Genomic DNA, 13,829 nt, shown 5'->3' on the forward strand with positions numbered 1-13,829 from the left:
GAACTACAATAAATTCCATAAATTCATACATGGAACTATTGATTTTTTCATTACATGATATAAAATTATGAAAATCGTCTGGAATTTTCATTTGACAGTGCTGCTCAGAAATTGAGTCAACTTGTAGGTGTTTGATGTTTTCTTGTAAAGTGGGTTTGGAAATTTGGCTGAGTACACAGGTAGGTTAAAAGTCTATTAAGGAGGAAAGGAATTTTCTAAGGCAAAGAATTTAGATAATGTGCAGAAATCTGGACATCAAGAACATGAACATTAACTGCTACAAAGTATGAAAATATCCATGTTGAACCTCTACAACTGACACTGTCCATATATTGATCTTTGTCAGGTGGCTTTAAACTCTTTAAAATACTCCATTTCCCTTTATGAGGTTACGCTATAATGAATATGTGATAATTACAAAACTGCAAGACCACAAAGCAAAGATGGAGTCATGTAAAAGTACATACCTGGTACTCAAAACTTGTGGAAGAATCAGTGAAGATTAGATGACTTATAAGTAGGTACATATGTTTTGACTGGATGGTTCACCATCCCTACATTCATTCCATTGACAATTCACATCACTCTGATGTGCTAGAACATGCCGGCATTTTCCACTTGGCGATCCGTGCTGAAGGCAAAGTTTGATTGAGGATATGGAATCTCATCTGCCTTGCCACTCTTGAAGAGCTTACTAAGCCTTCCTGGCATATTGCTCCCAAACATTCTCTCCCTCTTCTTCTCTTCTCTCTCTCTTTCCTTCTCTTTCTCTTTTTCCTCCTGTCTAGCTTTCTTCCTGGCTTTCTTTTCTTGGTCTCTCTCTGCCTTGCGCTCCATCTTACGCATCAACCTTGGGTCCACATGAAGCTCTTCAGACAGCTTGATGCTATCATCGGCATTGGGAAATACCAGGAACTCACCCGTTGGCCCACTTAAGTCTGCCTCTGTGCTTTGAGGGCGCTCTGCATTAGTTGTTGCAGTGGACGATTCACCGATCTCTACATACAGGTTTTCCTTAGCTGCAGGGACGCCATATGAGATGTCAGGGTTGTCTGTTGCTGAGTCCATAGGAATACTGAGAGGACTGGGTATGCTGACATCTGCTTCATCTTCAAAAGAATTTGAGGGATACACTTCATTCAGGTAAAATTACTGACTGGAAAAATCTCACATGAAAAGAATGACAGCTATTTTCCTACCCATTATCACTCAATGCAATGAACTCAAATAAACATCTGATATAACTGAAGTGTAATTGTAATAACGAATGTAACTTTCTTCCACTACAAAAATATATGCCCTATAAAAAGGCATTCACTCTTCCAATGGTAGACAGCAATCAAAACAGAAATCTGAATACAGCTCTCAGTATTTTAAGCTGAAAGTTTAGGTTAACCTACCCCTCAAGAGGTTCCAAGAATTTACATTTGTGTTTTTATTTTACCCTCTTGGCATGAGGGCATCTTTAAAGGGACTGTACAGTTCTGGTTGAGGTGACTCGGTGAGGATTTAGCTTTCAATGTTTTGCGAGATATTCAGAAACCATTTTATGACATGTCAAAGAGCATACAATTCTAAGAGGGAATCAAAAGTTTATTTGATGAAAATCAGTTTTGAAATGACTGAGATATCCCCAAACAAGGTGAAACAAAGAGATCCTAATAAAATGCGTGGCCTGTCGCCTTTTACTATTATTGCTTTTTTTGATATGTCGGCCATTGGAAAACCAAATTTTCATCAAATAAACGTTGAATCCTTCTTAAAATTACATGCTCTTTCATATTTCATAAGAAGTTTCTCATTATCTCACTTAGGAATGTCATAAACCTGAATCCTCAACTCAACCAGTACTGTACAGTCCCTTTAACAGCAAAGTACCAAAGTGCTTTTTCACCCTATGTGTCAAAGTGTAATAAGTCCCATCCACTGCCGTACATTAGATGAAGTAATAAACTGTTAAGTTTCTGCCTGATAATCAGCACATTATTATTAGGATTACATGGAAGGAAATTAATTTGGTCATCAAAAATACTGTAAAACGAGGAATGTTCGTGCGCATTTTAATTTCACGAATTTCGCGAGAGGCAAGATTTGCGAAATTAAAATGCACGCAAAATTTCTTGTCTACACTATATGCATTGAACACCAGCGGTAATTCGTGAAAATTTCATGCCACGAAAAAGGCTGTCGGATCCAATTCGTGAAAATTTAGTGCCACCAATATATCATGTTTTACAGTATCTAACCCCTGAAAAAAATTTTACTTTGACTTGGTAAAACTAATACATATAAGAAAGAAACATTCGTACGGATTTCATTTTAATGGGAACCAAGCTCAAAGCCCACATTAAATCGCAGATTAGGATTATCTGCTATGGACCGAAATATGTCAATTGGGTTGACCAACTAAAATTTGTAAAGTTTGTCTGTAATTACCGAGAGAGTAATTCTTTCTCTATCCAGTGCCAAAATTTTGTGGCCTGACACAAAACCAAAATCGATATTAACCCGTTCCTGCAGCATCAACTCATATACAGGCACCTGGTATACCAGGTTCCCTAAATATAGACAAAAGTGTCTGCATTAGTGGCAAAAATTCTTGTTGGTGTTATGCTGACCAGAAAAATGACTTTGAGAGAAAGGTTAAGAGTTTCTTCTATCAATATCTGTTCTTTTCCTGTATTAAAACTGCATGTATTTTTGTCTAATTTACTGTACCTTTTCCAACAAATTAGTGCGCTTGCTTTGATATTAAACTTGTTTGAAGATGTATATAACACTCAAGGCTGAGCTCACTAGATTTTGCTTCCACTGACCTCATTTGGGTGCCCATATAATGTATAACAAAAGAGTTTGACAGCCCAGTGCAGGCTCTATCCATATCTCACGTCCAATCAATATTTTGCATTGTTCGATGGCACATGCAGTTGACCACAGAAAATGGATACATGTACTGCATGACTGTTTTTGCACAGGCAGATTACCAACCCATTCATTCTTTGTTGACAGGCAAAATGATCTGCTTTTGGAAGCATTTGAAGGTTCTCAGAGAAATGAAGAAAGAACAGGTTAACAGTTTTTATGGATCATATTTTTTGAACAGATGCTGCTTTCACCTGGAAATGGAACATTTCCATTGATAAATTTCCATTGATAATTTTGCACAGCAAGCCTTCTCTTTAAATCCTTTTTCTTCCTTTTCTATGAAACTGCACTTTCTTACTCTCTCTTATTTCAATCACTTAAAGCTTACTCTTTTAAACTATGTAAAAAAGTGGAAATTCATGTTGGCCTACTTTTTGTGGACTGGAGCTGGGCAGTCACATATTAGTCTATTTCAGTGAATGTTACTGCTGTAAAAATTTGGCAGGAACACACTGAAATACTAGAACAGATCAGTGAAGTCAAAGACACTCTGTTTGATGACTTTACTGATGATCAAACTATAAAGACTTTCACAGTTGCATTCCCTTTCCTTGGCTTGTTTAAAATGTTTTTGTTTTTGTTTTTTCACAATAATTTACTCTCTTTAATAAATTTTCCCCAACAAGGCCATAACATGATATGCAAAGACATGATTAATCAGAGATCAGTTGTTCTATTACACTTACACTTTCCCTGCTTTAGACTCTTTGGTATCTATCAGCAGGTGTTCACATGCTGTATGGCACTACTGCTGTTGAAATATGGTACAATATTTTTCAAGAGAATACTTCGCAAAAAAATAAGCTCATTCAGTGCTGAACTTTCCTACACTCTATCAAATTAAACAGAATATACACACTGAACAAATGGCAGAAGACAACTTACCCTCCGAAAGCACTTCATCATTATTCACAGCAACAGGGGGTGGGTAGGTATCTCCTATCATAGCCTTACTAACCAGCACAACACCTGGATTATCAGGACTGGCAGAACAATGAGAGAGAGAAAAAAAAAATTAAATCGGAACTAGGTACAGGCAAACAAGTAACCACCTTGCTAACAACACGTAGATTCTCAGGACTGACAGAACAATGAGAAAACAATCAAAATCCAGACTAGGTACTGGAAAACAAGTTAACATGTCTAATCTGAACTGATGAAGAAATATGCTGAAGCCAACACTGATTTTACTCTGAGTTAATATACTTGACCCTGCATTATAAACCCCCCCAAAAATTTGCCACATATAGATTTTTAGTTAAGGGTAGATTTTGAAAGAGGATATTCTAAGCTTTCAAACCATGTATAACAGGTTACTCAATACAAATGGTCTTTCCTGACCTACACTGTATCTAAATAAGGGAGAGAGAGTACACACTCTGGAGAAATATATACTGAGTAAAGATGCTTTATTGCACTGGTGCAGTTTTCTACATTGAAAAGTGACCTCCATCAAGTTTGGTTGCACCCTGACCATGGGTTTTCATGAAAGAGAGAAACATGCTGCAAGGCTACGGATGATAGATAGGCATGATGCACAATAGACAAGAGACTACATGAATGCTACCATGAGCCCTTGAATCAGCTGAGCTGAATGTGGATAGCCATGATCAGTGGCGGATCCAGGGGGGGGGGGGGGTGTGTGCACCGAGTCTGTTCCCCTCTTTATAAAAAAAATGGGGGGGGGGGGGACACATGCACCCCCCCTTAAATTTGGAAAGGCCCCTCCCCTTTACAGAATTCTTAGATCCAACTTTGATGTTAACATTGTTATGAACACATACTCACTTTTTGTAGATAACATCGGACAGCCCCCGCCACTTTCTCCTCTTCTTCTTCTTGTCCCCATCTGATGTCTCTGATCTTGGAGACACTTCTGTTGAACCTGTTCTTTCTTCTCCCACTCCGTCCCGCCCACCAAGATCATACGCTGAATCTGATGACAGCCCAGTTTCGTCTGGAGCAAAGTTGTCATTCACGATGGATAGATCATACACACCCTTCTGAGAGCCCCCACTGTCATCCACGGTGGAGTCCACAGAAATGGAATCACCATACGAAAATCTGACATTAGTATGGTAATGGGTTTCCATGCACATTTGCAAGAGGGGGGAAATTATCATGTGATGTAGGTGGATGCCATATCATAACATTAACACGTTTTACATGCACAATATTTTTATTTTTTTTTCAGAACAAAGTATGAGCAAAAAGCATTCAAGATTAGTTTTACAGCAGATTAAGATGATGGCAGATAAAGGGCGTGTTAGCAAATTTGTAAATGATTCAACATGTAAGAGGTATTTGTGCCTCAACAAAATTGATTGAAAAATAGTTAACATAGAAAAAAAAAAATACAAAGTCAAGCATTTGCCACAGCCAACATAATGACACCATAGGAGTAAACACACTTTGACAAGTGTAGGTGAAATATGTTACATATGAGAAAGAAGGGTTAGCATGTATGTGTGTGAGATGAATAACATGGAAAAAAATGGTATTTAAGTACAGAATGCAATGGAACAGGTACAGACGAGTTCATATTCAAATTTACACATATTGTGATATAATATTTTAGAGTTCAACAGGAAAATGGTTTGATGTTTGTGAAGAAGTTAGGAGAGATCTTAAACGGAATCGTAAACAAGATGGGTAGCAAAGCAACATTTTGTAATTGATTAGCCATGCATGGAAAGAAGGATTCAAAACAAAAGAAATGGAAAGTAAAAGACAAAGCTCAGTACCCACGTCACCACATGAAAAGTATCGACCAGAAATCAGAGAGAGATGACAAGACCTGAAAGGAAGGAAATTAGCTGTCTTATATACCGAGACAATTAAACAATATCACGTATACAGCACATCATTAAACTTTCATGTGCAAAAAGGTACATGTTTATCTATATGGAGAGCTACAATAAGTACTGACTGATATATTGATTGATTCTATTTCTGCATCTCTGTTAAAACACAAATGCATCACGGAGTAAACTGAACAAAGTTAGGGAATACTGCTTGGATATAACAGTTGAAACAGGTACTGTATAATCTGCTATTTTCACGTGGGCTTAATTTTTCGTGAATTTCGCAAATCACTGTTGGACTGCACATTTCTCACCACATGCAAAAATGTTGCCACATATTACATGTACCTTGCCACTGAAAAGACAAATTAAGCAACTTTAGATCTAACAGAAATTATGTAGTCGACTATCATCAAATGCAAGAACTTGATGAGGATAATGGCCTCAGGAATAGCTGTCATACAGAACAACAAATTAAAGAAATACTTGAGTCCCTGAATGGAGAAAAAAAAAAATAAGGAGAAAAAAAAAGTGCTGCGGTGCATAGTGCAAAAAATCTAAAGACTGTGTGTAGGTGAGTCGTGTGTATGTAATAATGAATAATTATGTCTTTGGTATTTATGTGCTTGTGTACATAAATATGTTAAATTTGGGGCCCTTTTTTGAGTGATGGGAGTGAATATCATTTCATGACAAATTCGACTCAATAGTAATGCCTATAGAATTCAGTACTTCTCTTGTCTGCAGTTGGCTATGTATAAACCCAACTGCAGTAATTGATATAAGAAGAATTATAACCTAAATATTTCTGAATTTTATGTAGTGAAGACAGTTCTACCATTTTAAAGGGAATAAAACATGTTTGTATCATCTGTAAAGATAAGCAGAGAAGATGAATTAATAACATGAATATAGATTGGAAAAAGCATGGATCCAAATACGGATCTTAGCAGTTGACTAAAGGTAAAGATTTCTTCAGGCAAACAAGCAAAACTGGCAAGTTGGGCTTTTCCTTAACATGTTATCAATCAGTAAATGGGTGTAGTGCAATCCGCAAAGACTAATAGGTCTACGCATTGTCTGTAAATGATGAAATATGAATATTGCACTAGATCATGTGGTAGTAAACATATATATTGCACTTGATTGGAGGAGAGTAAACATGAACATGGTATATCAAAGGGGAAATCCAGTCCAAATATAAGTTAGTCTGATAAACAAGAGACCCGCGGGTCTAGCGCTCACCTGAGTATCGCAAGTTCACCTTTCACGCAGTCACTAATCTAAATTATTCACAGCTCTACTAAAATTTGACGAGGCATTTCAAGTAGAAGATGAAAATGTACAATAAGGGCCCAAATTTTTTAAGATTCCTTAATTTGGGGGGATTGGGGCTCCCTGGGGCCCTCTGGGTGTGGCATGGTGCCCATTTTGATAAATTGAGATCCTGATCCCCTAGGGATCCTACCTGCCAAGTTTGACGAAAATCCATCATGAGGTTTTCAGGAAGAAGATGAAAATGTACAATTCAGGCCCCCTTTTGGACCCCCCCCCCCCCCCCCCCCCCGCCCCAAGAGGGGCACCCCTGGATCTGCTATGAACAAACTTGAAACTACAGTCATTAATGTACTCACTCGTAGTATTATCTTAGCTCTATAACTTCTTATTCTAGAGAAGATTTTTAAAGATTCCTTCATTTTGGGGGGTTTGGGCCCCCCTGAGGGGGGCATGGTGCCCATTTTAACAAATTGAGATCCTAACCACCTAGGGATGCTACCTGCCAAGTTTGGTGAAAATGGGTCAAGGGGTTCTCAAGAAGGAGATGAAAATGTACAATTTAGGCCCAATTAGGACCCCTCCCCACCCCCCTCCCCCGGGTCCCAAGGGGGGCACCCCTGATTCTGCCATGAACAAACTTGAAACTACAGTCATCAATGTACTAACTCATAGTATTAACTTAGCTCTATCACTTCTGGTTCGAGAGAAGAAGATTTTTACAGATTCCTTAATTTTGGGGGGTTTGGGATCCCCTGGGGGTCCCCTGGGTGGGGCATGGTGCCCATTTTAACAAATTGAGTTCCTAACCCCCTAGGGATGCTACCTGCCAAGTTTGATGAAAATCGGTCTTGGGGTTTTCAAGAAGAAGATGAAAATGTAAAAAGTTTACGCACGACGCACGACGGACAAAGGACGATCGCAATAGCTAACTTGAGCCTTTGGCTCAGGTGAGCTAAAAAGAGTAAAATATTATGAGTTCAACGGTATAATTTTGATCAAAATCGGATCAAAAATAAGGAAGTTATGAAATTTTGAAGTTTTGCTATTTTTTGGGGAAAGAGTTCTTGAACAGTCAATATTTATATGCAAATGGCAAAGTGAGCATGTCATTCCCTCACAGCTTGCCATATTGTTTGTACATAAATTTTTTTTTCCAGTTTTTCATTCAAACGCAATTATGCTCAAGGCTCAAATCCTGGTATATCTAACTGATCACTATTCTAAAGTTATTCAACCAAGAATAACATCATGTTTCAGACTTCAATGACAAAAAAATTGAATTTTCGTCATTTTTATGTACACGATCAATGGAAAATCGTGAGGGTATGACATGGTTAGCTCACTCATTTGCATATTCATATCCGCTGTACAAAAACTGTTTTGCAGAAATAAGCAAAACTTCAAAATGTTATAACTTTCTTATATTTCATCCAATTTCAGTCAAATCTTTACCATTGAACTCATAAGATTTTACTCTTTTTTATCAGTCTAACTTATATTTGGACTGGATTTCCCCTTTAGGGGTTAATGACAGCAAATTGTTACAACTTTGTTGGGTCTTACTACAAACAAACCTACAGATTTTGACATATGCTTGTGTTTATGCATGATAAATCATGTATCATATTTACAAGCATCAAACTTTTATATCACTTACAATATCTTTTACAGGTTCACTTTTAATGTTTATATTTCATGTTTTATGTTTGTTAAAACTTAATATCTTGGTTTTCATCTAATATATTCAACTTAAATTAACTATTGGGATGACTTGGGAGTAAGACCTTTGTCCTGATGCAATGACTGTCACGGTTAAAGGGATTTAGAAATTTGATTTATCAAATTAAGTTCAATACACGGGCCTTCACATCACAAAATACCTTGCACTCTGTTCATTTACTTGTATGTACTATCTTTCAGACATCACTTTTAACAGCAATTTAAAGGGACTGTACAGTACCGTGGTACTGGTTGAGTTGGGGATTCATGTTTTGAACATTCCTAAGTGAGATAATGAGAAACCTCTCATGAAATATGAAAGAGCATGTAATTTTAAGAAGGATTCAACGTTTATTCAATGAAAATTGGTTTTCAAATGGCTGAGATATCTAAAAAAGTGACAATAATGAAAGGCGACAGGCCACGTCTTTTATAAGGATCTCTTTGTTTCACCTTGTTTTTTGATATCTCAGCCATTTCAAAACCGATTTTCATCAAATAAACTTTTGATACCCCTTAGAATTGCATGCTCTTTGATATCTCATAGAATGGTTTCTGAATATCTCGCAAAACGTTAAAAGCTTAATCCCCACCTCAACCAGAACTGTACACACCCTTTAAACTAGAAATTCCGCTATGGCGACTGATGCCTCCGCCATAATGCATGATTCTCCCAATAGGTGTATGGTACAATGTCTTCACAATGTGTGATGACAGTTTCACATAACTGGCAAAATACTGAAATGACAGGTTTGTCTGAAATATCTTGAATGTTCACTTTCCTTGAACTAGGTTTGATTGTATTGTCTAAGAGTGCAGGTACATGTATTTGGGGAATTGAGGATTTTTACTTGAATTCTGATCGACCCTATTATAAGTTTATGCATTTAGTAATTTTCAAGATATGAAGAAAGAGTGTAATCACAGTATAAAATAGATTTTTTTTTTTTTTTGTTTTGCATTTAAACCTGGCCTTTGACCCTTAACCTTTGACCTTCTGGCTATAAATTTCCCAGAGAATCTCCATTAGGTAATACATGTATATATCAAGTTTTAAAACTAATAATGCAAGCATTGCATATACTAGTATATGAGGGAAATAGTAAAATTTTGAGGAGTTGACAGTGACCTTTGACCCCCTGACTATTGACCCATGACCCCTACATTCCCTACATAATCCCTGCCAGTCAGTACTTGCGTATATACCAATTTCCCTGAAGATACATTGAACCATTTGTGAGAAAAGTGAAATTGTAACATTTTCACCTAACCTTTGACCTTTTGACCTTTGACCTTATGATATGAAACTCTCTCTGGAGAATCTCTATACAGTAGTACATGTCTACACTAAGTTTCAAGAAAATACCTTCGGGCATTGCACGGATATGGGGGAAATAGAAACATTTTTAGCATTTGACCTTGACCTTTTGACCTTTGACCTCTTGCCAATGTCACTAAAATATACTCAACTAATTGCCTCATCATACATCATCCTTGGACCAAGTTTGGTGAAAGCTGCTTCATCCAGTTTTGAGTTATCACGTAAACAGATAAATTTTAGGATTTGACCTTGATCTTTGACCTTTGACCTCTGTCCAATTTCACTCAAAAACTAATCAAGTGATTGTCCCATGATACATCATCATCATCGGACAAAGTTTGGTGAAATTTGCTTGATCCAGTCTTGAGTTATCGCGTACACAGATACAACTTCATGATTTGACCTTGACCTTTGGCCGATTTCACCAAAAATCTAATCAAGTAATTGCCCCATCATACTTTATACTTGGACAAAGTTTGGTAAAATTCCAGTCAATATTACTCAAGTTATCGCGCAAACGAATGCGGACGGACGTACGTACGGACGGACAACCCGAAAACATAATGCACCACTTCGTGGCGGAGGCATAAAAATACAAAACTTCTAACAGGGATGGAACAGCTCAAACGTGACTGACAGCCTAGTTCACAAAAGTGGATTGGATGTACATGGTGTATAGAATGAATTACGTGATGCATTGTCCATCAATTCAATAATCTTAAGCTATTGAGAAAGTCAATATTGTGCAAAAGTTTTGCATTGAAGAGCATTCTACACCACCCTCACATATCTCTCTCATTTATAAAGAAGGACTTCCCATCCGACAGACACTTACCGTCTATTGATCCACAGCGAGTCTACATTGAAGTGACTCTGGCCTGACCATTCCTCATTCTTTCGTTTCCAATGGCAGCCGACAGCAACAAGGGCAATAATAAGGATGATTGCTAGAATGGCAATGACAATGGCAGCCACTATCCCACCATTGACTCTCCTTGCTTGATTTCCCCCTGCTGCAGGCTCTTCATAGTAATTTCAAGGAAAAAAAAAGGTTTAGTGTATCATACTGACAAACAATGGAGACTTCCTTTACATACATCAGTAGTTCATAATGTTGTATTTCTCCTAACGGCCATAATTGTTGTCATAAAAATCTAGCCACGTTGAACAGGACTGAATTCAACATGATTTGAAAGGAATTACAGAAAACATCATTCTTTGCTCAACTCTTGGTCATGGCATATGCCACCCTGCATCAAGTTGCATAGGTTGGTTTTCTATTGGGTCTGAAATTACGAATTTTTGGTCAGCTTGGATGATTTGGAGATCATATGTAGTACGTCTGACGGTGATACAACGTTTGCTACTGCGACAACTGCTCTGGTCTTATTTTCTCAAAGGAATTAGGGTTAGGGGTTGTGATAGGGTTTTAGGTTTAGTTTGATGTGAGAATTAGGGTGACTGTTATTGTCATATCTATGAGTAGAATTTACATCTGGCTTTAACTGCATGCAGATATTTCATGGAAGCAATTGTCACAGGAGCAAGTGTCATGGAACCTTTCTGAGAGAACTTCACTTTTCAATATCTATTACAATTTTAGAAGGGTAAAGTCAATCATAACTACTTATTCAGTTCAAGTGTAACTTGTGTTTCTAAGTCTGCAGAGCATTTTTTTTTTTGTCTCAAGTTGGCTTTTTCTGTGTTCAGCCCATGAGGACTGTGGAAATGTATGTATGGATCTATAACATTGAAAAATTATAAAAAGCTGTTTACAAGTAGCCATAATACTTTCACATACAAATAAATAGAACGTTGCTGGAGGGTGAACCAAGTTTTATGTTAGTCTGATATTTCCTGTACAGCACCTGTCGTGGAGTATTAAATCCCCTTTTTGTCCCACTTGTAACAGGAGATTGATTTACTGTACTGAAATGGACCTTAAACTCTAAAGCTTCCTCTTCTCATAAGCTGCATTGCTGCATGCTCGTGCTCCCTTGATTCACTTATTTAGCTGAGAATCTGTTATAATTCAGGTCTACTTTCAAAATTCCATCTGGGGACTTCATTGGAGCAAAGGTAGAAAGCAATTTCAAACTGCAATGATGTCTCTCCCTTTCGACCCGAGAAAGCTGACAAGAGCCTCACCTGCCTGAGTGGAAACAATGACCTCTGGAGTGAAGGGACTAAGACCACCTGCATTCTGGTAGGCCATACGGACTACATACGGCATTGCTGCCTCCAGACCCACAATGAGATAGGATGCTGCTGCCTGGGCTGTCAGGACCACGTCTGGTGTCATGTCAGAGGAATTTAGCTCACGAAAGAAGATCAAGTAGGCTTCAAAGGTAGGGTCTTCTGTTGGCTGCAAAATAATGAATCCAAAAAGGAAAAAGAAACAAGAGAACTGAGAGGTCTTGGGCTCATCAGAACTGTGATCAATTTGCAAGACATATGCCTCTACTACATAGTTGGAGTAAAAAAAAAAATGAAAAGGAGCTGAAAGAAGACCCACATCAAAGTGTGAAATGAGCCCTGGCTCATTCTCTGCCATGTACACTGGGTAGCACTGTGGGGATATCTGTAAACTCATTGCAGTTGGTCATGGCATACTTGTAGCGCAGCCATCAGTACACAGATATGATATATACATACACAGTCAGTGCTATGAAGTCATTCTGCAATACATTTAAATGTGTAAAGTGCCAAAATTAATGGCAAATATTCAAAGCTTACCTGACTTTGTAAATGTAGACTCAGATACAAGTATTCTAGTTTGTGAAATTTTCAGGGTTAGTCTGTGCACGTCTAAAAAAAGCATCATTATACAAGGCAGTACCATACTTCTGCAAAAGTGGAAATTTTTGTGGTGTTGAAATTTTCGCGCAACCAGAAACTAGCGCGAAAATATAAGCACATGAATATTTTTGCATGCCATGAGTTCCTGTGCGTGCTGTCTTGATTCCGCGGAATGAAAAACACTCGAAAACCCTTCTCACCCAGCCAAGTGCGAAAAATTAGTCACGCATAAATATCCAATTTTACAGTACACTAGCGTCTGGTGCTAGCTTGCAATTGCCAATGTACAGTATGCAGCAGCCTCAGATCAGAAAAACAGTAAGGTATCAAATATGGTACTCTCTGCTTTCTCTGCTTAATCAGGTAGTGTCTGGCAGAGCAATTCTTACCCAATTACTAGTAAGTGGAATGTCACCTGATTACCAGAAAGCATATGTGACCCGCTACAACAAAATGATCCTGAAGTCGGGCGAGGTCGATTATTTAAAAATTGCATGACACAATTCCCTCATCTTTCTGCTTTAAATTGATATATAACACATCTTATAAAAATAATCGGCTGCGGAGATATCGATGTTTAAAAGAGAGCATGTCGAGATGTCTGGGAAATCACTGTTTCGAGAAAAGCGCCCTAAAAGTTTTCCTTGCGACGCAATCACGATCAAGGGACACGCAAGTTAGTATTCACCTCCGGACAATAGAAGGTAAGCCCTAGCAACCCCCGAAATGCTCATTCAAACACAGCGTCGGCGGTCTCCTCACCGACCAATCAGTGACCAGGATGCCAGGAGAAGCGGCTGGGCAAAGCACACCCCGCCAGCACACACCAGTCGACCGGGCAGTGTGCGAGCTTCACGCTTCGGTTAGCGGTAAGCAGCAAACTGACCAATGAGATCACTCTGGTCGTTGTTAGGGGCGGAGCCTATCTGTGGCGCTCAATCCAAATGTTTGAACCAGTTTCTGCTTCCTTGAAACGCCAAAAA

At 38.3% G+C, this 13,829-nt stretch overlaps 1 protein-coding gene across 1 annotated transcript in view; it reads right to left on the reverse strand.

Annotated features, from left to right (window-relative positions):
- LOC140229564 (contactin-3-like) overlaps nt 1-13,829 on the reverse strand; it is a 48,044-nt gene continuing 34,215 nt past the window's right edge. Inside the window, exons 19-23 of the mRNA XM_072309812.1 lie at nt 12,196-12,412; nt 10,883-11,069; nt 4,714-4,941; nt 3,811-3,908; nt 1-1,109 (exon numbers count right to left, since the gene is read on the reverse strand). Of these exons, the coding sequence (XP_072165913.1) occupies nt 595-1,109; nt 3,811-3,908; nt 4,714-4,941; nt 10,883-11,069; nt 12,196-12,412 (1,245 nt within the window). The 3' untranslated portion in view covers nt 1-594. The remainder of the gene's footprint in view (nt 1,110-3,810; nt 3,909-4,713; nt 4,942-10,882; nt 11,070-12,195; nt 12,413-13,829) is intronic.

Source organism: Diadema setosum, chromosome 6 (assembly GCF_964275005.1).
Source record: "Diadema setosum chromosome 6, eeDiaSeto1, whole genome shotgun sequence".
NCBI classification, from domain to species: Eukaryota; Metazoa; Echinodermata; class Echinoidea; order Diadematoida; family Diadematidae; genus Diadema; species Diadema setosum.